This window comes from Perognathus longimembris, chromosome 11 (genome assembly GCF_023159225.1).
Source record: "Perognathus longimembris pacificus isolate PPM17 chromosome 11, ASM2315922v1, whole genome shotgun sequence".
NCBI classification, from domain to species: domain Eukaryota; kingdom Metazoa; phylum Chordata; class Mammalia; order Rodentia; family Heteromyidae; genus Perognathus; species Perognathus longimembris.
The window spans coordinates 43,865,469-43,892,048 of NC_063171.1; the positions used below are offsets into that span (position 1 = coordinate 43,865,469).

Below are 26,580 nucleotides of genomic sequence, written 5' to 3' on the forward strand. Positions count from 1 at the left end.
TTTTTTTTAATGGGATGGAGGGCAAGAAGGTGAGATTGATTGGAATGCATTGTAAACATGTACAGAAATGTAACAACAAAATCCCCCTCTGTATAACTAATGTAAGCTAATATTAAAGAAATAAATGAGAGGAAAGTAAAACAAGGTCAGATAGGACAGAAGGCAACAGCAGGTAAGGGGAGGGCTAAAAAGGGGGCTATATGAGGATATAACTATGATGCACATATAAAAGTAGAACACAGTAAAACCAGTTAAAATTGTTTTAAGGGGCTGGGAATGTGGCTTAGTGGTAGAGTGTTTGCACAATATGCATGAAGCCCTGGGTTCGATTCCTCAGTATCACATAAGCAGAAAAAGCTGGAAGTGGTGCTGTGGCTCAAGAGGGAGAGTGCTAGCCTTGAGCAAAAGAAGCTCAGGGACAGTGCCCAGGCCCTGAGTTCAAGCTACAGGACTGGCCAAATAATAATAATAATAATAATTTTAATGAGAGGGAGTAGGATTGGGAGATTAAAAACAAAATAAGTGAAATCTTCAGACATAAATACTCAAGTTTTAACATTGACTATTTGGATCCCCTTCCCCCCCCCCCTGCTCCCCTGCCTCGCACATATACCCCTGCAGAAAAAAGTCTTACTATATAGAACTGGTCTTGAATTTACTGTAGACTCAAGCAATACTGCTTCAGTCTTCCAGTCTCCTACGTATCTTGGACAATGGGCAGATACCACCATGCCTGGCTTTTCTTTCCTTTTTTTCCTTATGCCTGGCTTTACTTAACATTGTCCGTAAAGTTATGCAGATCTTGGCTTCCCCATCCATCTGATGCTGTTTTCCATGCTCCTAGCCATACAGGCCCATTTTCAATTTTTGACATATTTCCCACATTAAGGCCTTTGCAAGTGTTACAAAAGGATGACCAGAATATTTTGTGTTAGCAGTAAAAAAAAAATCCTAATAGATCTTTCATAATGTAGGAAATATAACTTTGTTTTTTGGAAACAGGGTCCCACTATCTAGGCCACATCTATCTTGAATTTGTGATCTTCCTGCCTCAGCCTCCCCAGTGCTAGGATTAGAGGCATGTGCCAAACATTTTGCTTATAGAAAATATTTTTAAATTCATTTAAAATTTAAAGGAATTCATAGTCGGGTGCTAGTGGCTCACACATTGTTATTCTAAGCTATTCAGGAGACTGAGATCTGAGGATTGTAACTCAAAGTCAGCATGGGCATATTTACTTAGCATGTACAGGGGCCTGGGTTTGATACCTAATACTGTTAAAAAAGAAAAGAAAGAAACCTACCACATTTCCTCTCTTTCCTTTCTAATTCCCCTCCCAGACTTCTACTTTCATGAAGATTTTGTTCCTTTCTCCTTTCTGCTTTGTTAAAGATAAATAGCCTGCCACCTGTAATCCTAGCTACGAATGAGACTGAGATCTGAGGATTGCCATTTGAAGCCAGCCCAGGCAGGAAAGGGCACGAGTCTTTTTTTTTTTTTTTTGGCCAGTCCTGGGCCTTGGACTCAGGGCCTGAGCACTGTCCCTGGCTTCTTCCCACTCAAGGCTAGCACTCTGCCACTTGAGCCACAGCGCCACTTCTGGCCGTTTTCTGTATATGTGGTGCTGGGGAATCGAACCTAGGGCCTCGTGTATCCGAGGCAGGCACTCTTGCCACTAGGCTATATCCCCAGCCCCTTTTTTTTTTTTTTTTTTTTTGGACAGTTCTGGGCCTTTAACTCAGGGCCTGAGCACTGTCCCTGGCTTCTTTTTGCTCAAGGCTAGCACTCTACCACTTGAGCCACAGCGCCACTTCTGGCCGTTTTCTATATATGTGGTGCTGAGGAACTGAACCTAGGGTTTCGTGTATATGAGGCAAGCACTCTTGCCACTAGACCATATTCCCAGCCCGGCCATGAGACTCTTATCTCCAATTAACCACCAGAAAATTGAAAGTGGTGCTGTGGCTCAAGTGGTAGAGTGCTATCCTTGAGCTGAAGAGCTCAGCCACAATGCCCAGGCCCAGAGTTCAGGCCCCACAACAGACAAAAATAAACAAATAAATAAATGAAAACAGGAGACTGAGTTTTTACCTTGTTCAACCTCATTTTGTATGGGACTATACATAATAATATTCAATTATTTTTCTACTTTGTGAATGTCTTTAAATGACTGCAACAGCCATATAGAACCAGTTACAATCTGGAGGATTACAAATAGCCAGTAGGCAAGTGTGTGTGTGTGTGTGTGTGTGTGTGTGTGTGTGTAAAATAAAAAAAATCTCTATACCACTGCTTTCCCTATAGGCTCAGAGCCTTCCTTCTTAGACTATGTAACTACCATTACTTGTTTCTTTCTTTTGTGATACTGAGGATTGAATCAATACATCAGAAATTCAGTTTAGATGGTATACTGGCCCTCTCTGCCAAGCAATTTGTTGTGATCTTGGGAAACCAGCCTTGCCTGAGACTATTTACTCATCTCTAAAAACTCATCCCCATCACAAAACCAAAAAAAAAGTGGGGGGAGTACACAACAGAAAAAGGCAAGTTAATAACTACATCTTTCCCACTAGGTTCTCCTTATAGAAGCAAAGTAAGAATATGACTTTAAAAGTGATAGAAATATATGGCAAAATAGTCATCAGACCAAAGTTTTCTCATTCTTAGCCTGAAAAAAACATTCTAGTTTTCATTGTCCTATTTGAATGAGCTCCAACAAGTCTTTTCATATCTAGGATGTTCCCTTCCTTAGTAATGAAGACATACCAAAGTTTGTGAAAATTTATGTTTACATTTCTAACACAATTTACTTGGACATACGAAAACATAAAAATAAGTAAAAATAGGCAGCTTGTACTATCGGACAATCTCCAACTAAAACCTTCTGAGCTTATTTTGTTTCTACTGTCTAGACACAGATGACTTTCAAAGTTATTCAGTGACCTCACTGTTCAGTAGAAGGGAAGCCTGGAATGGTGAAGCATACCTGTAATCCCAGCCACTGCAAAGGCCGAGGCCCGAGGCCGAGGATGGGGGCCTTCGATGGCCTGACTGGGCTTCAAAGAGAGACCCTGTCTTTAGCAAAGTCCAAGCAAACAAAACAAACCCATCAAAAACAAAACAAACAACCTACTGAGGTTGTTAGCACAACTCTTTCCTTGTAGACAAAACAGGCGGCAAGAAATACGACATGGAACATATCAAGAGTCGGGAAACAAATGGAAGTAAATGGTGGCAACACCGCACGTGCAACGGACTTTCTCCTAACGGCATCTACCTGTTCACGGAACGGAATGTGTAGCCTTTCTGCGCATGTACATTCCCGGCGTGCGGTGCACAGTTCTTGGCGGGAAAAAAATGACCTGACTGGGGGGAGGTGGGGGGGGTCAAAGGGCTCCTGTGGCGGCGCGTCGGCCAGTGACCGTTGAAGGCAGGCGCATGCGCATTGGACACCACGTGCGGCATTTCGCAGGTCCTGTGGTCTCCATCCGGCGTCCGCCTCTGGTACCTCATGAAATACATGTTGTGTGTGTCTGGGCTTTTCTTTGTCTGTTTTTTTCATTTTAAATCTCTTTTCTGTCACCTTCCACTCACTGTGACGTTTCTGAAGGCCCTGGTGGCAAAATATTTGAGGAGATATGTATTATTCTCCACAGATAACAGTCGACGCCGGGGTGGGAGGGGGGGGCGAGGTGGGGGGTGGCCCGCTGGCCCCGGCTTTTGTCAGGATAAAGTTAAATGTTCCTGGTAAAGAGATGATTCTGGGAAGTTTGATTACCTGTGACGGCTTCCAGTCGAACTGTCTGATTAAGAAAATTAAATCTAGCCGAAAAGAAATTCGCATTATCCTTCTAAAGTTGTGACTGGGAAATCAGGATCGGTCGTGATTTAAAAAAAATAATAATATTTTGTTACCCTTTAACTGTTGTGACAGAAATATTTACACCAGAGCCGTGCTGAAGAAAAGTTAAGTAGCTTGAGTATTTTTAAAAGCTATCTTTCATTTTTAATTGGGACGCCTTTAAAGGGTTCTGTCGGGGTGAGGTTTTTTGTTTTTCTTTTTTTTTAGTACTTAATACCTACCCATGCGGTGCTAGTAAGCCATGAACACTGTGTAGTGAAGGAAAGGAAGTTTTTGCGTTAGTAAAAATATCCTCTAGGACCAGGGGATCTGGCGCCAAGCGGTAGAGCGTCTACTGCGCAAGCGCGGCCTGCGAGGGCTACCCTTAGCCCGCCAAAAGAAAACCCAGTGGCCGCGGGCCACAAGAGGCTGGAAGCGGAAGCTGGTGGGGGGTGGTCACACGTGCCCAGGGACTTGTGGGCCAATCCGGAGGGCAGAGCCTCAAAACAGCAAAGACTAAACCTGAAGTGTGAAGTGTTTCTCTGAGGAGCGAGAATAGCATTAGCGGGGTAGAACATGTATGAGGCCCCCTGAGAGAGACACACACCAGACTGACTTCCTTAGTCATTTATGTAAGACTACTCGACAAAATGGCTTAAATTTAGGACCTTACTCAAAATAATTACACAACAATAAAAATTGCTATTTTTTTTTTGGGGGGGGGGGCAGTCCCGGGTCTTGGACTCAGAGCCTGGGCACCATCCTTGGCTTCTTTTTGCTCAAGGCTAGCACTGTACCTCTTGAGCCACAGTGCCACTTCCGGCTTTTTCTGTGTATATGATACTGAGGAATCGAACCCAGGGCTTCATGCATGCGAGGCAAGCGTTCTACCACTAAGCCACATTCCCAACCCAAAACTGCTACGTTTTTAAAGATCATGTTTTGATGCTCATATTTGTTCAGATAAAATCTTCACTGTTTTGTAATAAAATAGGGTCCGAAATAAGAATAATATCCTAAACTAAGGGCTTGAATTGTGTTACAGGTTGAATTAAAATTTCAGAAGAAGATGGCCACTGCGCAGTTGCAGAGGACTGCCATGGTATGATTTCTTGTAACTTAATATGTATTTATTTTTAATTTTTAGGAGTACTGGGGTTTGAACTCAGGGTCTTGGCTTTGGCCCTGTAATTTTGTTGTCTTTACTGGTTATTTTAGGATAGACTCTACAGACAGGTCAACTATATGTGTTTGAGCTAAGATCTACTCCTGGACTTTTCTGCCCCTGCTGGCCTGGAAATCTTCCCATTCTAAATCTCCCAAATAGCTAGAATTACATATGTGAACCATGAGTACCAGGCTCAACTACTTTACTTTTGCGAATTAAAGTCAACTGTTTAAGGATTTAATAATGCTAGGAAACCCCACATTTTAAGAAAAGAAGGTATTTGGGCTGGGGATATAGCCTAGTGGCAAGAGTGCCTGCCTCGGATACACGAGGCCCTAGGTTCGATTCCCCAGCACCACATATACAGAAAATGGCCAGAAGCGGCGCTGTGGCTCAAGTGGCAGAGTGCTAGCCTTGAGCAGAAAGAAGCCAGGGACAGTGCTCAAGCCCTGAGTCCAAGGCCCAGGACTGGCAAAAAAAAAAAAAGAAAAGAAAAGAAGGTATTTAAGAAGATATTTGCTAAACTATTGTGAATTAATTAGAGTTGGTTGCGTTACATAAAATTGTTGGTTCTGATTTAATTTAGATTAGGTGTTGATGAATGCTGTTCCACTACTTGGGTTAAATAGTTCACAAGTAGTCCATCCTTAGAAAATTTTCTTGACTCAGAAACAAAAATAAAACTGTCATATTTGCATAACATCTTGATTTGTGGTTAATCTTGTTAAAACCTAGTCAATTCCTAAAGAGGTAAATCACTATAACCCATTTGTGTATTAGGTTTTTATAGTTAATCTGCAAGTAGATTGTTAAAATTCTTTTCTTTTTTTTTTTTTTTGCTAGTCCTGGGGCTTGAACTCAGGGCCTGAGCACTGTCCCTGGCTTCTTTTTTGCTCAAGGCCAGCACTCTACCTTTTGAACCACAGCGCCACTTCTGGCTTTTTCTGTATATGTGGTGCTGAGGAATAAAACCCAGGCATGCAAGGCAAGCACTCTACTACTAAGCCACATCCCCAGCCGCTGTTAAAATACTTAAACACTTTCTGCTTATTATTTTTAGATCATTACCCTAGAAACAATCTGACATGTTACAAGCCACCCTGACTTCCTAGGATTACAAAGTACTATGAGTAGGAATTCTTTCAGATAGCACCATATTTATGCAAAACTGGATCTACTTTAAGTCCAAGAAAAAACTATTTTTAATACTTGTAAATAAGATGTTCTAATTTTCCTTGAATTTTAGAGTGCATTGGTATTTCCCAGTAAGATATCAACTGAGCAGCAGTCTTTGGTTTTGGTGAAGAGGCTACTAGCTGTTTCAGTATCCTGTATCACATATTTGAGAGGAATATTTCCAGAATGTGCTTATGGAACAAGATATCTAGATGGTAATGTAATTTTTAAGACTTTGTTTAAAATTTTTAAATTACTCAAAAACAGTAACTTTTGACTTAGACATTTTATTTTTTGGTAGCAGCTTTATTAATATAATTCACATGTCTGACAATTCACTCAAAGTGTACACTTTTTTACTTCAGAATGTTCACAAAGTTATACCACTCCACCACAATTTAAGTATATTTTCATTATCACAAAGAAGAAACTTCATACATGTTAAGTTCTATCAACTGCCCTTTCCCACATCATCAAACTTCCCAGCACTGGGATTTACCTATTCTGAACATTTCATATGAAAGGAATTATAATATGTAGCTGTTAGAGACTAGTTTCTTTTAGCATACTTTTTTTTGACATTCCTGCATGTAACATTGGTTAGTACTTTATCTTTTTGCATTGCTGGATAATGTTTCATTGTATGGCTATCAATCACACATCAGTTGGTGAACATTTGAGTTGTTTCCTCATTCTTTGGCTGTGATATATAATGTTACATTTATGTTCAAGTATTTGCAGTAATGTGGAAAGCACTTAATCATAAAAAAATTGCCCTAAGTTTCTTAAGTCACTTGACATTACATTTACAATGAATTAAATAGATTAAACCATTGTTATTTGTAACTTTGTAAAGTGGTAGTTTAGGGGCTGGGAATATGGCCTCGTGGCAAGAGTGCTTGCCTGGTGTACATGAAGCCCTGGGTTCAATTCCTCAGCACCACATATATAGAAAAGGCCAGAAGTGGCACTGTGGCTCAAGTGGCAGAGTGCTAGCCCTGAGCAAAAAGAAGCCAGGGACAGTGCTCAGGCCCTGAGTCCAAGCCCCAGGACTGGCCAAAATAAAAATAAAAATAAAGTGGTAGTTTATATTTTTGTGCTAATTTAGAGAGGTAAAAAAATGGCACATTCATGCAACAATAGTTACTTCTCAACACATACTGTGTACACATAATTGTGCACCAACTATGTGCCAAGACCTGTTAAGCACTGGTACATATAATTGTGCACCAACTATGTGCCAAGACCTGTTAAGCACTGTTACATAGACTATCTTTATAACTCATAGTCTTGTGAAGTAGATATCATGCCTATTTTTCTTTTCATGTGTGTATGTGTGTAGGGTACTAGGATTTGAACTCAAGACATTGGGTTTGCTATGCTGGCATTCTACTACTCCAGCCATAGCTCCACTTCTGGCTTTTTGGTGGTTATTGGAGATAAGAATTTCACTGGGCCCTAGTGGTTCACACTATAATCCTAGCTATTCAGGAAGCTGAGATCTAAGAATCACCCATGAAGCCAGCCTAGGCAGAAAAGCTTCTCATCTCCAATTAACCACCAAAAGAAAAAAAGAAAAGAAAAGAAAAGAAAAGCTGGATGTGGGGCTGGGAATATGGCCTAGTGGCAAGAGTGCTTGCCTCCTATACATGAAGCCCTGGGTTCGATTCCCCAGCACCACATATACAGAAAATGGCCAGAAGTGGCACTGTGACTCAAGTGGCAGAGTGCTAGCCTTGAGCAAAAAGAAGCCAGGGACAGTGCTCAGGCCCTGAGTCCAAGGCCCAGGACTGGCAAAAAAAAAAAAAAAAAAAAAAAAAAAGCTGGATGTGGAGGTGTGGCTCAAGTAATGAGTGTTAATCTTGAGCTTAAGCTCGGGATAGGACCCAGGTCCTAAAGTCAAGCCCCAGGACCAGCACACACGCATACACAGAACAAGAGAGAGAGGGAGGGATGGGTGGGGGGGGGAGAATCTCATGGACTTTACTGTCTGGTCTGGAGATCCTGGAGATCCTCAAACCAAGATCCTCAGATCTTAGCCTCCTGAGTAGCTAGGATTACAGGCATAAATCATTGGCCTTTGGCTGCTAGTTGTTTTAGAGATGGAGTTTAGTGAACTTTTTCTGAGTTTTGAGCCACAGTCCTCCAGATCTCAGCTTCCTGAGTTGTTAGAATTAGAGATGAGAGCCAGTGGTCCTTGTCTCCAATTTTTCCAATAATGAGATATGCTTTCAAGTCCTTTTCACTGTTACATTTTATTTTCTTACAGAATTGTCTTTAATACCTATTAACGTCTTGGTCTGTTGCAAGTATTTCAGTGGATAAAGGACCGTAACAAATACTCTTATAGTTCTAAGATACTAATTTTCTCTATTTTATAATTCTTAAGAATGACAGGAAATGGGTGTAGTAGAATCAAGAATCATAGTCTAGGGCTGGGATGTAGCTCAGTGGCAAAGCGCTTGCCTAGCAAGTGCAACGTCATGGGTTCGGTCCCCAGTACCAAAGAAAAGACAAAAAGAATCATAGTCTATAGCTACCCTTCCCCAGGGCAAAAGTGTGTGATCCTATCTGAAAAAAAAAAACAAAAGTTAAAAGACTTGGTGAGTGTCTCAAGGATTAAAGCAAATGTGAAGCCTTGAGTTCATTTCCCATTTTCACATTAAACAATTTTTCTACTTATCAATTTAAATTTCCATAATCATGATGACATTTTATAATAAAGATTAAAAGGAGTACTTTTATGTAACTTTTCTTCCTTTATGTCAATAATACCAGTCATTTGGAAGATCATTGCCTTTAATAATATACCAACAATATGTAGCTAAAGAAAATAAACGTTAGTGGGGCACTCATGGCTCATGCCTGTAATCTTGGCTACTCAGGAGGTTGAAATCTGAGAATCACTGTCTATAGCCAGCCCAGGCAAGAAAGTCTGAGTCTCTTATCTCCAACTAACCACCAGAAAACCAGAAGTGGCACTGTATCTCAAAGTGGTAGAGCACTAGCCTTGCGCAAAAGAGTTCAGAGACAGTGACCATGCCCTGAGTTCAAGCCCTATGAAAAAAGAAAAGAAAGAAAATAAACTTTATTTTAAATATAAGTTAGCTGGGTGTAGGTGGCTCATACCTGTTATCCTAGCTACTCAGGAGGGTGAGATCTGAGGATCACAGTTCAAAGCCAGCTGGGGTAGAAAAACCAGGAGTGGTGCTGTGGCTCAAGTGGTAGAACTGAAGAGCTCAGGGATATCACCCAGGCCCAGAGTTCAAGCCACACGACCCACACACACAAAAAAATGTTTACTGTTAAGTGCCATATTTGTTTCATCATTTTTGTGTTTAGATCTTTGTGTCAAAATTCTGAGAGAAGATAAAAATTGCCCAGGTTCTACACAGTTAGTGAGGTGGTAAGTAAAAGACTACCTACGGATAGAAAATTAGTATGTTTCTAAGTCATTTTTATTATTTTTTCTAAATCATTTTTTTGTACATAGAATACTTCTTAATATGTAACTAAGTTTGGGTGGTTGACCCTTTAGTGATGGGTACCATTTGTCAGGTGTTTGAATTTATACATTAAAATTATCCTTTATTTTATGCCCCATGGGAGCAACTTATTTTCCTTGTTGTCCTCACAAATACCTTCCATTCTGTATCATTTTATTTTCTTACCAAATTGTTTCTTATATTGTAGCTTGCTTTATTTAAAGCTAAAAAGAAGGATGCTTCTAATATTAAATTTGTGTATTATTTAATAATGAGGAAATATAGAAATTTATGAAAAATAGCTTTTGAAATTTCATTCAATCTAAAATAAATCTTTGATTTTTTTTAGGATGCTAGGGTGTTATGATGCTTTACAAAGAAAATATGTAAGTCTTAATGTCCTTTTTCTATCTTGTTTTTTTTTTCTATCTTGTTTTATATGTTGTATTCTACAACTCTAACCAGACATAGTAAAATATTAATTTAAACTAACTGAGACATAAGCCAGTATGAGTTAATGAAAAATATGGGCATTTGTAGGTATGGTTCAGGTGGTAGACTGCCAGCCAATGAGTAAAGCATTATATATAAAGTTTAAGTTCTGGTCTCTGGCTCCCAAAAAAGGAGAAAGAAAAGGAATTAATACTAAGCAAATTCTAGCAAGCTAGTTTTAGCCTATTAACACTCATTGGAGTTTATAGTGCATATTAACATAAAATACTGAATTGAAAAAGCCTTTAAAAATAGTTTATTAGGGGCTGGGAATATGGCCTAGTGGCAAGAGTGCTCGCCTCATATACATGAAGCCCTAGGTTCGATTCCTCAGCACCACGTATACAGAAAAGACCAGAAGTGGCACTGTGACTCAAGTTGGCAGAGCGCTAGCCCTGAGCAAAAAGAAGCCAAGGACAGTGCTCAGGTCCTATGTTCAGGCCCCAGGACTGGCAAAAATGAAAACAAAAAAAAAAAACGTACAAAAATAGTTTGTTAGTTTAACATGTTATTTTATTTTATTTTGGTTTGTGTTAGGGGGTACTGAGACTTGAACTCAAAACCTTTCACTCCAGCTTGGCTTTTTCATTCAAGGCTGGTGCTCTACCACTTGAGCCAAACTTCTACTTCTTGCTTTTTACTGGTTAACTGAAGATAATCTCTGAGATTTGTCTGCCTCACTGGCTTGGGGTTTTGTGTTGTTATTATTTTGTTTGTTTTTTTGTCAGTCGTGGGGCTTGAACTCAGCCTGGGCACTGTCTCTGAGCTCTTTTGCTCAAGGCTAGTACTCTACTACTTGGATCCACAGCACCACTTCCAGTTTTCTGGTGGTTATTTGCAGATAAGATCCTCACAGACTTTCCTGCCCAGTCTGGCTCGGAACTATGATCCTCATATCTTGGCTTCTGCAGTAGCTAGGATTACAGGCATGAGCCACAAGCACCCAGACCCACTAGCTTTGAATTATATTCCTCATATGTCAGCCTCTTGAGTAGCTAGGATTGCAAGCATGAGCCACTGGTGCCCAGCTTTGCATCCACTCTTACTATTATTCTAATAATGCAAAAAACGAGAGACTCCATCTTGACCAATGACAGGATCCAGTAGTCAGTGCCTGTCAATCCAACTCAGAGAAACATAAAAGGAATCAGAGTCAAGGTCAGCCCAGGTGCAAAGAGAGACTGTCTCTCTAAAATAACCAATGCAAAAAAAGAGGCTGACAGAGTGGCTTAAGTAGAGTTCCTGCCTAACAAACACCTTGAACCCTGAATACCACAAGAAGGTAAATAAACTGGTTAGTTCATTTCTTTGGACTGGGGAATGTAGCTCGATGGCAGAGATTTTTGTCTTAAGATGTGCAAGGACCTAAATTCAATTTCCAAGATGGCAAAATAAATAATTTTCATTTATTTAAGTTAAATTGTCACAAATTTTGGCTGTTGAGATTGTTGGCTGTTAAGATTTTACCAGTAAGCAGAGCACAGAGGCTCAAGTCTGTAATCCTGGCTACTTAAGAGACAGAAATCTGGTAATTAGATTTTTGAGATCAACCAGGACAAACAAAAAGGCGGGTGGTGGGGGGAGGTTGAGAGACTCCATCTCAATCAGTGGCTGGGCACAGTATAGTATGTGCATATTATCTCAGCTACAGGGAAAAGCAAAATGTGTAGGTGTAGGTGTAGTGGCTCCCAGGGAAAGTAATTAAAATAGGGACTGGTGATGTGGCTCAGATGGTAAAATGCCTACCTAGCTCAAGAACAAGATTAAGTTCAATTCCCAGTACCATCAGAAAAAGGGGAAAAAATTCAATAGACTATCAGTCTTCTTGCATACCTAGCATAACATTTTACTATATATATATATATATATATATATGTAGATTGAATGTGGTTGTTCATGACTAATCCTGGCACTTGGGAGGCTGAGGCAGGAGGATCATAAATTCAGGATTACCCTGGATTAGCAAGATCTAGGCTACAGAGCAAGACCATATTGCAAAAAAAAAAATCAGTTTCATCAAAATTGAAAGTGTGAAAATGAGTTTTTATTCATGGTACCTAATCCTCTTCATTAGGCATATTGAGTGCCTGCTCTGTAATGGGCACCTATTTTGGGTAGGAGTGAAAGTAAATTTTGTTTTCTTGAAAGAGAATTCTTTCTAACAGCAGTTAAAAAAAAACAAACAAACAACAAACACTTACCAATAGTGTTAGATGCCTTTAAAATATTTATGAAAATGATGTTATAAAAAGAGATCAAGGGGGGCTGGGGATATAGCCTAGTGGCAAGAGTGCCTGCCTCGGATACACGAGGCCCTAGGTTCGATTCCCCAGCACCACATATACAGAAAACGGCCAGAAGCGGCGCTGTGGCTCAAGTGGCAGAGTGCTAGCCTTGAGCGGGAAGAAGCCAGGGACAGTGCTCAGGCCCTGAGTCCAAGGCCCAGGACTGGCCAAAAAAAAAAAAAAAAAAAGAGATCAAGGGGAGGTATGACATTATCCAAAAAGAACTGAACTCTTTACATGACTTATATAACTGTAACCCCTCTGTATATCACCTTTATAATAACAATAAAAAATTTAGAGTAAAGGGTGCTATACATGTAGAGGTAGAGTAAGTTTAGATAGGATGGTCACACAGAATCTTCTCTATAATGTTTAGGCTAAGACCTGAACGAGAAGGCATTCATTTTGGAAAAGAATATCCTCCACAGAGTAGCAGAGAATTACAGAGGAGTTAGAGAGTCATAGAAATAGAAAAGGCCAGTATGATCAGAGAGCATTTGTGTCATGGAGGAAAATGGCCTGAGATAAACCTGGGGAAGTAGGCAGGGATAGAAAAATCATATCTGTGTAGATGTAGTTTCGATTTTATTTCAGGTGCAAAAGAAGCCTTTTAGAAGTTTTAAGTAGAACTATAACAGCATTTAAAAATTTTCAAATCCCTTTGCTATTTATACTATAGAAAGAGGGGAAGACTAGTAGTAAGAGGAATAGCACTTAGGCAATTACTATAGATTTGGTAAGAAATGGTAGTAGCTTAGACATGATGACAGAGGAGGAGATTCCGGATATGATTGATATTCAAACTTACTGAATTTGTTGATTGATTGGTTGTGAAGTAGAAGGAAAATATCAGAATCAAAGATTACTAATTTTTGGCAAATCATTTAAGTGAACAATTTTCTGTTCCAGTAATTTCCAAAGTCCCTTTCCTTTACTAATGAATAAGTCCTTGAACTTTCTATTTTTTTTTTCTTTTCAAATTACATACTCAGGGGCTTGGAATATACCCTAGTAGTAGAGTGCTTGCCTCGTATACATGAAACCCTTGGTTTGATTCCTTGGTACCACATATATAGAAAAAGCCAGAAGTGGCACTGTGACTTAAGTGGTAGAGTGTTAGCCGTGAGCAAAAAGAAGCCAGGGAGAGTGCTCAGGCCCTGAGTTCAAGCCCCAGGACTGGCAAAAAAATTCCGTACTCATATTAGTTTTTTCACAATAATTATTTTCCTTATAACTAGCAGTAGTGTCCTGTTTATGTAAATCAGTGAAATAAAATGCTAATATAAATTTCACCCACCAGTAAGCTAAATAGAAACATATTTTGGAAATAAGAAAGCATATATAAAGTATACACTTAGAGGCATGAAATAAAGGCTCCTACAGTAATTACTAAGAATGAATGTTGAGGGCTGGGACTATAGCCTAGTGGTAGAGTGCTTGCCTCATATACATGAAGCCCTGGGTTCAGTTCCTCAGCACTACATATATAGAAAAATCAAGAAGTGGCACTGTGGTTCAAGTGGCAGAGTCTAGCCTTGAGCAAAAAGAAGCCAGGGACAGTGCTCAGGCCCTGAGTTCAAGCCCCAGGACTGGCAAAAAAACAACAAACAAACAACTAAATGTTGAAAATGGTGGGATAAAAAGTGAACCGATGCTGCAGTGGTACTCATTAGACACTATGTTGAAAATGAACTATACAACTTGTGGATGAGGACAGGAGGGAGAAACTGGGAGAGAGCAAGAGAAGAGGTGACGTTGTTCAAAAAGTAATGTACTCTTTATCTGACTTATGTAACTGTAACCCCTCTGTACATCACCTTTATAATAATCATAAAAATACATGAAAAAATAATAAAATGTTGAGATAGGATACTTATTTTATTTTGATGATAGTAATGGAATCTAGAGCCTTGCACATGCTGAGCATGTACTCTACACTTAGCCTAAGAAATAGTATAAAATAAGTTTTATGATTTACCATGAAAAACTATTTTATACAAGTAAGATGTTTGTCCTTTGTTGTGTTTCAGCTGAGGATGGTCATTCTAGCTGTAAGTATGTTAAAATTATATTTTAATTTGCCCTTACTTCATTAAATGACATTGAAACTATCAGTTCATTGTCATTTTATTCAAACAATCTATTCAATGGGAATATTGGGGAGTCATTTTCTGTTTTGTTTTGCTGTATCCACTTAACACTTTAAATATACAATGTAGTTATTTTTTTAATACTTTAACTCACTTTATTTAATTTAAATTATTTTTAAATAGGTATATACCAATCCAGAAGACCCTCAGGTAAGTGTGTTTGCATATAATGCTTCTAATATCTAAAAATAACACAAAATCATTTTGTTTAACATATATGTTTAAATCTTGTATAACTCTTCTGAGCTTGTATTGTTATATTTAAAAAGAGAATTATGCTGGGCTGGGAATATGGCTTAGTGGCAAGAGTGCTTGCCTCATACACATGAAGCCCTGGGTTCGATTCCTCAGCACTACATATATAGAAAACGGCCAGAAGTGGCGCTGTGGCTCGTGGCAGCGTGCTAGCCTTGAACAAAATGAAGCCTGGTACAGTGCTCAGGCCCTGAGTCCAAGGCCTAGGACTGGCCAAAAAAAAAAAAAAAAAAAAGAGAGAGAGAGAGAAATATCCTTACTAAAGGAGGTGATGTGACTGGTCCTGTCCTACAAAGCTTATAAACCTTTAGAAATAACCTAAATCGCCTGACTTCTGGTTCATACGGTATTATTGGGAATAGTTATTTCAGTTCAATCACATCCACCTGTTCATCTGACAATCAAAGGAGAGAAAAGAGAACAAGAAATTAAAGGGAAGCCAGGTGCAGGTGTCTCATGCTTGTAATCCTAGCTACTCAGGAGACAGATCTGAGGATCTTGTTTCAAAGACAGCTGAGGCAGGAAAGTCCATGAGATTCTTATCTCCAATTAGCCACCAGAAAGACTGAAAGTCTTTGAGCTGTGGCTCAAGTGGTGGAGCACTAGCCTTGAGCTGAACAGCTCAAGGATAGTGCCCAGGCCCAGAGTTCAAGCCCCATGATCAACACAAGAGAAAAAGAAAGAAAAAAAGAAAGGAAGGGCGGGAGGGAGGGAGGAAGGAAGGAAGGAAGGAAGGAAGGAGAGAGAAAGAAAGAAATTAAAGGAAAAGATAGAAGACAAGAAACAAGGGGAGAAGTTTAGTGTTTGTTATATTAGACTTTGTCCTTTGGGCTTTATGAACATTTTCTCTCATTCATTATAACCCTCATGAGGTAATTACCATTATTATCTCCACTTTACAAATTAGGAAACCTAGACACAAGCTTTCTTTTTTGGTACCAGTCCTGTGTCTTAAACTCAGGGCCTTGGCACTGTCTGAGCTTTTTCACTCAAAATTAGAGCTCTATCACTTGAAACCACAGCTCCACTTCCTGCTTTTTGTTAGTTAGTTGTAGATAGTCTCACAGACTTTCTGCCTGGACTGGCTTTGAACCATGATCCTTATAATTTAGCCTCCTAAGTAGCTAGGATTACAGTCATGAGCCACCATTATTCAATGTTTCAATCATTCATTCATTCATCTATTTATTTATTGTCGGTCCTGGGGCTTGAACTCAGGGCCTGGAGGCTGTCCCTGAGCATCTTTGTGCTCAAGACTAGCACTCTACTACTTGAGCCACTTCCAGTTTTTGAGTCATTAATTGAAGATGTGTCATACTGGGAGTTTGCTGCCCAGGCTAGTTTCAAACAGTGATCTTCTGATCTTAGCCTCCTGAGTAGCTAGGATTACAGGCATGAGCCAAGCCTGGCAGATACAAGGTTTCTTAGATAAGGTTATGTGATAGAAGAGACAGAACCAGGACTTGAGCCTAGAAAGGTTATCTCACCATCTGGATGCTTACTTATCATAATACATATGTTACAATGTAATATTTTACTCAGTCATGGAGAAGATTAAATTAATTTAAAATACAGTAGAACCCCTATCCTTATATGAACACAGACATGCAAAGAAAGCAAACCATTCCAAGCTTCAGAAGGGCCAGGATTGGTGGTGAGTGGTGGTGGTGGTGGTTTGGGGGTTTTTTTGTTTTTGTTTTTGGAGTTTTTTTTGCCAGTCCTGGGGCTTGAACTCAGGGCCTGGGCATTGTCCCTGAGCTTCTTTTGCTCAAGGCAAGCACTCTACCACTAAACCACATTCCCAGCCGCTAGGATTGTTTTTATCTTTGATATTCATGCTGCAATTAATGCGTAATATATGCCATTAGTGACAAAGCAGGTTATTTGTGCAAAGGTTATCATTTAGTTAGTTGTTCTGAAAACTAGTTAATTGTACAGAAAATATTATAGTTGAACATTTTCTTCTACCAATAAATGAACAATCTTATTGATGCACTATTGTTAATAATATGGTGAACATTTACTGTATCAGGAACTTTATAGAGTATTCAGTAGCTGGAATACAGGGGGTGTGCCATCGTATCCAACTCTAATTGTCCCTTAAAGATCCCATCCTGTAACACTGTTATTCTGGGGATTAAATTTCCAACACATGAATTTTGGTGACACATTCAAGCTATAGCACTTAACTACTCTGTTGAGATATTGTTCCTCCCTTATTTGTTTCTTTTTGAAGACTTCCTAACATTTAGTGTTCATAAGCTGTAAAAACTATAGGAATAAAAAACTAGGAGAGTGAGGCCCCAAATCCCAGACCATTAGAATTGACTCTGAGGACTTGAAAACCTTAGTGAACTAGTAAGGATTAGCATGTAAGAACAAACTATTGACTAAATGTTAAGGGTCACATAAAAGTAGCATATAGGGCTGGGAATATGGCTTAGTGGTAGAGTGCTTGCCTTGCATGCATGAAGCCCTGGGTTCAATTCCTCAGTACCACATAAAAAGAAAAAGTCAGAAGTGGGTCTGTGACTCAAGTGGTAGAGTGTTAGCCTTGAGAAAAAAAGAAGCCAGGGACAGTGCTCAGGACCTGCCCAGGACTGGCAAAAAAAAAAAAAAGTAGCATATAGCTGTTTTATATAGCTAAAATTTACCTACGTCCAATATTTTCTATTTTAGACAATTTCAGAATGCTACCAATTTAAGTTCAAGTACACAAAAAATGGACCAGTCATGGATTTTGTAAGGTATTGTCCTATAGTATCATTTTTATATTACTAGTACCACTTATTTGTTAATGTTTTTAGCTCAGCTTTAAGATTAATTCTGGAAAGCATCATTCATTCACTCATTCATTCACTGAATTATTATATTGGGGCTTGAACTCAGGGCCTCTTACTTGCTAGGCAAGTGCTTTGCTATTTTAGCCTAATCCCAGCCCCAGGATTAATTTTAAAACTTTTCAAATCCCCAAATTAACCATCAAGATATGGCTGTGCCAAATAGAATAGTACCTTGAATAGCTGCCATACAGGATTATACTATTTAGGAAAGGAGTTGCATGATTAGAAATATGATTAAAATCTGTTATTTATTTCCTTTAAATGCCTTATTAAAACATAATGTTGGGCCTGGGAATATGGCTTAGCGTACAGTGTTCGCCTTGCGTGCATGAAGCCCTGGGTTTAATTCCTCAGCACCACATAAACAGAAAAAACCAAAAGTGGCGCTGTGGCTCAAGTGGCAGATTGCTAGCCTTGGGCAAAAAAGTTAGGGACAGTGCTCAGGCCCTGAGTCCAAGCCCCAGGACTGACAAAAAAAAAAAAAAAAAAAAGGCAAAAACACAATGTTTTATTATTATGTCTCATTCCTATAGGCCTAGCTACTCAGGAGGCTGAGATGTGAGGATCACAGTTGAAAGTCAGCCTGAGCAGAAAAGTCTGTGACACTCTTATCTTCAATTAACAACCCCCACCAAAAATAAACAAACAAACAAAAAAACCCAGAAGTGGAGCTATGAGTCAAGTGGTAGAGCACTAGCCTTGAGCACAAAAGCCCAGGCTCTGAGTTCAAGCCCCAGGATTGGAACAAACAATGTGTATGTATGTGCATGCAAGGATGTGCTTGTGTGTGTGTGCATGCATGCATGTAACATAAAATGCTGGGTACAGGTGGCTCATACCTACAATCCTAGCTACTGGAGAGCCTGAGACCTGAGGACCATGGTTCAAAGCCGGCTCAGGAATGAAAGAAGAAGCAGGAAATGGAGGTGTTCCTCAAGTAATAGCCACCTTGAGTATGGTAGCTCAAACCGGGTTTTTATTTCTTTTTAATTTTTGTGTTTGAAAGAAGGTCTCATCAACTTTGTTCCTCCCAGCTAATCCAGCTACTTGGAAGGCAGATATAGGAAGACTTTGAATTCAAAGCTAGCCTAGGCAAAGTTGATGAGACCTTCTTTCAAACACAAAAATTAAAAAGAAATAAAATGTGTAAAATTAACATTTGGATTATAGTGATAATGTTTTTATAATAGTGACCTTTAAGTACATTTTATGGTAACTGTCAATAATTTAATGCTATAATAAAAATAGGAATTTCAAATAGTTAAAATGTGAATTTATGATATTGGCAGTACTAGTTTTATGAAAAAAATCTGATTCTTTTCTAGTAAAAATCAAAACAATGAATCTAACATGTCATCTGCTGACACCAAGAAAGCAAGTATTCTCCTCATTCGCAAGATTTATATTCTAATGCAAAATCTGGGACCTTTACCTAATGATGTTTGTTTGACCATGAAACTTTTCTACTATGATGAAGGTACTATTTTCAATATGTCACTTTTTTATTTGAAACCTGCATTATTATTGAAATCATTGCTTTTCATTCAAAATGTTTTTAGCACTTACACTGTTAATATATTTTTGAGCTTAAAGAATTTGCAAAAGGGGCTGGGGATATAGCCTAGTGGCAAGAGTGCCTGCCTCGGATACATGAGGCCCTAGGTTCGATTCCCCAGCACCACATATACAGAAAACGGCCAGAAGCGGCGCTGTGGCTCAAGTGGCAGAGTGCTAGCCTTGAGCGGGAAGAAGCCAGGGACGGTGCTCGGGCCCTGAGTCTAAGGCCCAGGACTGGCCAAAAAAAAAAAAAAAAAAAAGAATTTGCAAAAGAAAGGCTTGAAAAAATAGACTTTAAAATATACACTTCTTGGCTGGGGATATAGCCTAGTGGCAAGAGTGCCTGCCTCAGATACACGAGGCCCTAGGTTCGATTCCCCAGCACCACATATACAGAAAACGGCCAGAAGCAGCGCTGTGGCTCAAGTGGCAGAGTGCAAGCCTTGAGCAGGAAGAAGCCAGGGACAGTGCTCAGGCCCTGAGTCCAAGGCCCAGGACTGGCCCCCCCCCAAAAAAAATATGTATATATACACTTCTCAGGGCTGGGAATATGGCCTAGTGGCAAGAGTGCTTGCCTCGCATACATGAAGGCCTGGGTTTGATTCTCCAGCACCACATATATAGAAAACGGCCAGAAGTGGCACTGTGGCTCTGGCAGAGTGCCAACCTTGAGCAAAAAGAAGCCAGGGACAGTGCTCAGGCCCTGAGTCCAAGCCCCAGGACTGGCCAAAAAAACAAACAAAATAAAATATATACTTCTCTAGTAATAGAGACATATCCATGTGAAATGTAGCTCTATTCATAATTAAAGAAAATAAACAGTGAGGCACCATTTTTTCTTAATAAATTGGTAACACTTGAACACCTATTAGTGGAAAAGACAGGAGAGAGCATTCTTTTTTTTTTTTTTTAGGAGAGAGCATTCTTGAGGAAATATATAAGTGAAACATTTTTAGAGGATCATTTGGCAATATCAAAAGTGTACACTTGGTGGGCTGGGGATATGGCCTAGTGGCAAAGAGTGTTTGCCTCATATACATGAGGCCCTGGGTTCAATTCCCCAGCACCACATATACAGAAAAAAACGGCCAGGAGTGGCGCTGTAGCTCAAGTGGCAGAGTGCTAGCCTTGAGCAAAAAGAAGCCAGGGACAGTACTCAGGCCCTGAGTTCAAGCCCCAGGACTGGCAAAAAAATAAATAAAGTTTACACTTTAATACAAAATATATAACTAGAAAAATATTTTGAATATATACTTGCAGAATTATGCAAGATTACACATTTATATATAATGGTTGTTCCTTGGAAATTGAGTAATAAAGTGTGGTACAAAGCTGGTTGCCAGTGGCTCACACCTGTAATCCTAACTAGATGAGATCTGTGGTTCAAAACTAGCTCAGGCAGGAAAGTCTATGAAACTCTTATCTCCAATTTACCACCAAAAAAAAAAAAGCTGGATGTGGATCTGTGGCTTAAGTGGAAGAACATAGCCTTGAACAGAAAGCTCAGGGATTAGGGCCCAGGCCCTGAATTCAGATCCAGGACAAGCATAAAATAGAAAAAAAAAATTGTGTTATATCAAGAACAGCTAGATATGTAATAGTATCATCACATTTCTGTTTCTAAGTACATATCTATTTCCTAAAAACCTATGTAAGAAACATTATATTGTGGGATGAGAATGTGGCTTAGTGGTAGAGTGCTTGCCTAGCATGCATGAAGCCCTGGGTTCGATTCCTCAGTACCACATAAACAGAAAAAGCCAGAAGTGGCACTGTGGCTCAAGTGGTAGAGTGCTAGCCTTGAGCAAAAAGAAGCCAGGGACAGTACTCAGGCCCTGAGTTCAAGCCCCAGGACTGGCAAAAAAAAAGAAACTTTTTTTATTACATGTATATTATTTTCAGGTACATAAAGCAAAGGCAATAGCAACTTAAATTTATCAAATATTCACTTGTATATTTATTGCCTGTTCTCTTCTGAATGTTTTACGATACTTTAATTAATTTTATAGCCATAGTGACACTATGAGGGCAGGTACTATAATTTTTCCCATTTAACCAACAAGGAAATCAAACCGAGGATAAGAAATAATTTGTTCCAAATCACATAGCCAGTCAAAAATATGAAGTAACTTGTAGGGAATTAGATGGGGATTTGGCAATAAGAAGAGAGTAATTTTGCTTTTCAATTTATGACATCTATACTATTTGAAACTTGCCTGCGAGTATTTTTACATATAGTAATACAGTTTCTTCAATTCTGTGAACATTATGGTTTAAACTTTTTTTTTGTAGTTACACCCCCAGATTACCAACCTCCTGGCTTTAAAGATGGTGATTGTGACGGGGTAACATTTGAAGGGGACCCTATGTATTTAAATGTGGGAGAAGTCCCAACACCTTTTCACACCTTCAAAGTAAAAGTGACCACTGAGAGAGAACGAATGGAAAATATTGATTCAACCATACTATTACCAAAACAATTAAAAACACCACTTCGAAAAATCCTGATGGACAAAGATGATATTGAAGATGAAAATTACTTAAGTGTGAGTATATTTAAGGAGTTATAAAGTGCAATAGTAACAAATGTTGGATTTAATTCTGAAGACTTAATATTCACATAAGTACTATATTATATACTTAAAATTGACTGGACCTTGGTGGCTCATGCCTGTAATCATAGCTACTCAGAAGGCTGAGATCTGAGAATTGCAGTTTGACGCAAGTCTATGCAGGAAGATCCCTGAGACCTCTATCTGCAATTAACCATCTAAAAAACAGAAATGGATCTGTGGTTCAAAGTGGTAGAGCAAAGCACCAGGCCATGACCAACACAAAACTAAAAACTTATGGTTGGAGAAGACCTTAAACAAAGGTTAAATTTTTTTTTACCTTAGTTCAAACCTTACACTCAAAACTTAAAAACCCAGCTAATCTAATTGAAGCAAGAAGCTCTGCTACAGGCCCAGCCAATTACCACCTTACCTATCCTCATAGTGGACTATGAGGAAAACCCTAGAATTCTCGGGCATAACTTGAAAACTGTTGTACTAGTCCAGTCCCCCAACTAATGGAATCCTTTCTAAAACATTCATATACAGCCTTAATTTCTCCAAGGCCTAATGTAGCCTGGAAGTTCCTTAAAGGTAAAAAGTATTGTCTTACAATCTTCCTGTGCCTATCATGTAAGTTTAGATTGCATCCTCAATATTAGTTGAATGAAATTTTTAGTTTCCTCATTCCCAGAAAATATGAAAACTATTGTTGCTTTAACCTTTCAATATTGTCCTTTAATGTCACTTCTTCTCTCATCTCATTCTAAATCGTAGCCACTGTATTTATGCCAGAATCTCGCTATTGTTTTTTGCCAGTCTTGGGGCTTGAACTCAGGGCCTGGGCATTATTCCTGAGCTTCTTTTGCTGAAGGCTAGTACTTTATCACTTGAGCCACAGCATTACTTTCGGCTTTTTCTGTTTATTTGGTGCTGAGGAATCGAACCTAAAGCTTCATGTGTGCTAGGCAAGCATTCTACCACTAAGCCACATTCCCAGCCTAAACTAGGTTTCTTGGCTTTGTAAGGTCCACCCCCAAGAGGGTTCCATGCAGATATCCCCCTCCTGTTTAAGTCTGTTCCCAGTACCTGCATTAACTAGATAGTTACCTCGCCCTTCTCTGAGGTCACATCCAATCCTCCCCCCACTGCCCTCAGAGAAGGGGGAGGTAACTGGCTCCAGGTGTATCAGTTACCTAGGTAACAATGCAGGTACTGGGCACAGACTTAAATGGAGGGAGGTGGTGGTATTTGCATGGAGCCCTCCCCAGTGTGGACTTTACAGGCCTCATCTTTTAAATTAGAAAATTCAATTTTTAACCAGTTCAGTCAAATTGTTTTCCTAAACCTAAATCTTAATCTTTCTATATAAACAAATATGGCCAGGATCTTGTAATATTTTAAAAATATTTGAATTTCTTTTACATATTTCACAAACTGGACAATAACTATAATTTAGACTTTCAGCTTGTTGCTACTTTTACAATATAGTGATTAAACTTGTCATGGACTTCCTGAAGAGGCTAAGTATATTCAGAGTATATACTAACACTTGTACAGAAACTATAGATCTATAGAAGTGGTAGCCAGATGTATGAATATGTCTGATTCAATGCCCTCAGACAATAATAAAATGTACAAATTTTTAGAAGCATCAAGCATTTTTGAGAAAGTTGTATATTGCTATCATTTATAAATTATTATTTATAAATGATAAACATAAAACGGTAACTAAAATGAAAATAAATAGAAATAGTTTATATTTTATTTGGATAAATAAGTTGCCTTGAACCAGACATAGTGATGCATATCCATAATTCCAGGTATAGGCAAGAAAGTCAGGATTTCTAGATCAGCCTGGGCAATAAAGCAAACCTTGTCTCAATTTTTTTTTCTTGTGATAGGAATTTAAGTACCATTTTATTTATTTATTTATTTATTTATTTGGTCAGTCCTGGGGCTTGGACTCAGGGTCTGAGCACTGTCCCTGGCTTCCTTTTGCTCAAGGCCAGCACTCTGCCACTTGAACCACAGCGCCACTTCTGGCCGTTTTCTGTATATGTGGTGCTGGGGAATTGAACCCAGGGCCTCATGTATACGAGGCAAGCTCTCTTGCCACTAGGCCATTTCCCCAGCCCCCATTTTATTTTTAGCAAGCACAGATAGTTGTGGTTTTAAATTTATCCTTCACATAAAATGAACTTGTTCATAAACACTTCTACACAGTTGTTTTAATTTCTTCTTGAGATGTGCCCATTTTTTTCTTCACATAATTGTATAGGATGATTTTGACTTTGAAACTAAAAGAGAAAAGCAGGGGGGAAAAACTATAGAGTTTCTGGAGTTGTAGGTGATAAGTTAAAAATATAGATAAACTAGCAATTCAGTTTGTTTCATACCACTTTAACTTTTTAAAAATTTTTACAGAACCAAATTTCATTTGTAAGGAAGATGAAATTATGAGGTGTAAAGAAAGTCCAAAATTTTCAATTTCTCATTCCCCAGTATACTTGACAGCTTTTTTTTTTTTTTTTTTTTTTTTTTTTTTTTTTTTTGGTCTATCTGGGGCTTTAACTCTGGGCCTGGGCACTGTCCCTGAGCTCTTCATCTCAAGGCTAGCACTCTTATCACTGGAGCCACAGTACCACTTCTGGTTTTCTGGTAGTTAATTGGAGATAAGTCTCATGGGCTTTTCCTGCACAGGCTGGCTTTAAACTGTGATCTTCAGATCTCAGCCTCCTGAGTAGCTAGGATTACAGGCATGAGCCACCAGTGCCTGGCACTTGATAGCTTTTAAAATTTTGGGGTTTGAACTCAGAGCCTCATACTTTCTTGTCAGGACTCCACCACTGATTTTTATCTTTACCCCCTTTAATGCACTGGTTATTTTTAATACAAGTTTCCTGCGTGGGTAAGCACCTGGATCATAATTTCCAATTTTTAGCTTCCTACCATATCTAGGGCGAAAAGTATGTGTCATCATACACTCCTTCTACTGAGAAGGAGTCTTTTGGACTTTTCTGCCTGGGCTGACCTGGAAACACAATCCTCCCATTCTCTGTCTTTTAAGTAACAAAAATTGCAGGCATGAACTAACAGTGCATGGCCTCTAACTTTTAACTTGCTTTTGCTGTTATTTTTAAAGATGATGGCTTATATGGTTAGTTATTTCTCAGATTTTCTTTTTTTTTTTGGCCAGTCCTGGGGCTTGGACTCAGGGCCTGAGCACTGTCCCTGGCTTCTTTTTGCTCAAGGCTAGCACTCTGCCACTTGAGCCACAGCGCCACTTCTGGCCATTTTCTGTATATGTGGTGCTGGGGAATCGAACCCAGGGCCTCATGTATATGAGGCAGGCACTCTTGCCACTAGGCCATATCCCCAGCCCCTCAGATTTTCTTATTCTAGGCCTTTTAGAATAAAATTAAGTACTTAGAATGTTTATTATTATTATTATTTTTTTTTTTTTTGGCCAGTCCTGGGCCTTGGACTCAGGGCCTGAGCACTGTCCCTGGCTTCTTCCCGCTCAAGGCTAGCACTCTGCCACTTGAGCCACAGCGCCGCTTCTGGCCGTTTTCTGTATATGTGGTGCTGGGGAATCAAACCTAGGGCCTCGTGTATCCGAGGCAGGCACTCTTGCCACTAGGCTATATCCCCAGCCCTAGAATGTTTATTATTAACAAAGACTTGTTATATGTTTAAAAAAGGTTTATATTTTCTTGTAATTTTTTTAGTAATAAATTCCAATATAGGGGCTGGGAATGTGGCTTAGTGGTAGAGTGCTTGCCTAGCATGCATGAAGCCGGGTTTGATTCCTCAGCACCACATAAACAGAAAAAGCCAGAAGTGGCACTGTGGCTCAAGTGGTAGAGTGCTAGCCCTGAGTAAAAAGAAACCAGGGACAGTACTCAGGCCCTGAGTTCAAGCCCCAGGACTGGCAAAAGAAAAACAACAAAAACCCAGTATAGAATCTAAAAATCTTAAGCAATTATTTAGTCCTCCCTGCTTTGTAGTATAAAACACACATTTGTAGTATTGGAGCAAAACATGTTTAATTTTATTTTCAATATACCATATAGGAAAAATTTGAAATAGCAATTTTAAATAATACAAACTTAGAAATAATAGGATTGATGATGGAGGTCCACTTTCCTTTGCCTTAACTCTTTCTCAAATGGGAGTGACCTAAAAGTCATATCATCTGGAAAGGAGCTACCTAGTAATCATTTGGAACCTTCTTGGTTCAGTGTACAGAATATAGTATTCAGTGTAAAATGTCAGTTTCACTAAATTTTGTTCTGTGACAATATGAGTCAACTAAAATTACTAGTTTTTTTTAAAAATGTAATACAACAAAGCACTGATCTTTGTGTGCTTGAATTTTTGGCCTGCATTATGTTATGAGTTGGATTATGTTATTGTTTATATAATTTCCTTCTTTTCTAGGTTGAGCACTTAGTCAGTAAAACATCTGAACTTGATGTATCTGACAGTAAAACAAGGAGTGGAAGAATCTTTCATAATAACATGGTAAAAAAAAAAAAAAAACCTTAAAATTGGGCTGGGAATGTGGCTTAGTGGTAGAGTGCTTGCCTAGCATGCATGAAGCCCTGGGTTCCATTCCTCAGCACCACATACACAGAAAAAAAAAAAGGCTGAAGTGGTGCTGTGGCTCAAGTGGTAGAGTGCTAGCCTTGAACAAAAAAAAAATATCCAGGCTGGGAATATGGCCTAGTGGCAAGAGTGCTCGCCTCATATACATGAAGCCCTGGGTTTGA

General features: G+C 39.2%; 1 protein-coding gene across 3 annotated transcripts in view; it reads left to right on the forward strand.

The window, feature by feature from the left end:
• Positions 1-4,893: 4,893 nt before the first annotated feature.
• Positions 4,894-26,580, forward strand: part of Hormad1 (HORMA domain containing 1) — a 28,692-nt gene continuing 7,005 nt past the window's right edge. The window contains exons 1-12 of one of the 3 annotated variants that reach the window (XM_048357267.1): positions 4,894-4,944; positions 6,257-6,401; positions 9,529-9,592; positions 10,021-10,057; positions 14,479-14,499; positions 14,722-14,748; positions 17,533-17,600; positions 19,022-19,173; positions 21,546-21,799; positions 24,087-24,153; positions 24,230-24,309; positions 26,249-26,332. In XM_048357267.1, the coding sequence (XP_048213224.1) occupies positions 4,912-4,944; positions 6,257-6,401; positions 9,529-9,592; positions 10,021-10,057; positions 14,479-14,499; positions 14,722-14,748; positions 17,533-17,600; positions 19,022-19,173; positions 21,546-21,799; positions 24,087-24,153; positions 24,230-24,309; positions 26,249-26,332 (1,032 nt within the window). In that variant the 5' untranslated portion in view covers positions 4,894-4,911. Of the gene's footprint in view, positions 4,945-6,256; positions 6,402-9,528; positions 9,593-10,020; positions 10,058-14,478; positions 14,500-14,721; positions 14,749-17,532; positions 17,601-19,021; positions 19,174-21,545; positions 21,800-24,086; positions 24,154-24,213; positions 24,310-26,248; positions 26,333-26,580 lie in introns of all 3 variants that reach the window. The other 2 variants (XM_048357268.1, XM_048357269.1) reach the window with 2 other exon arrangements.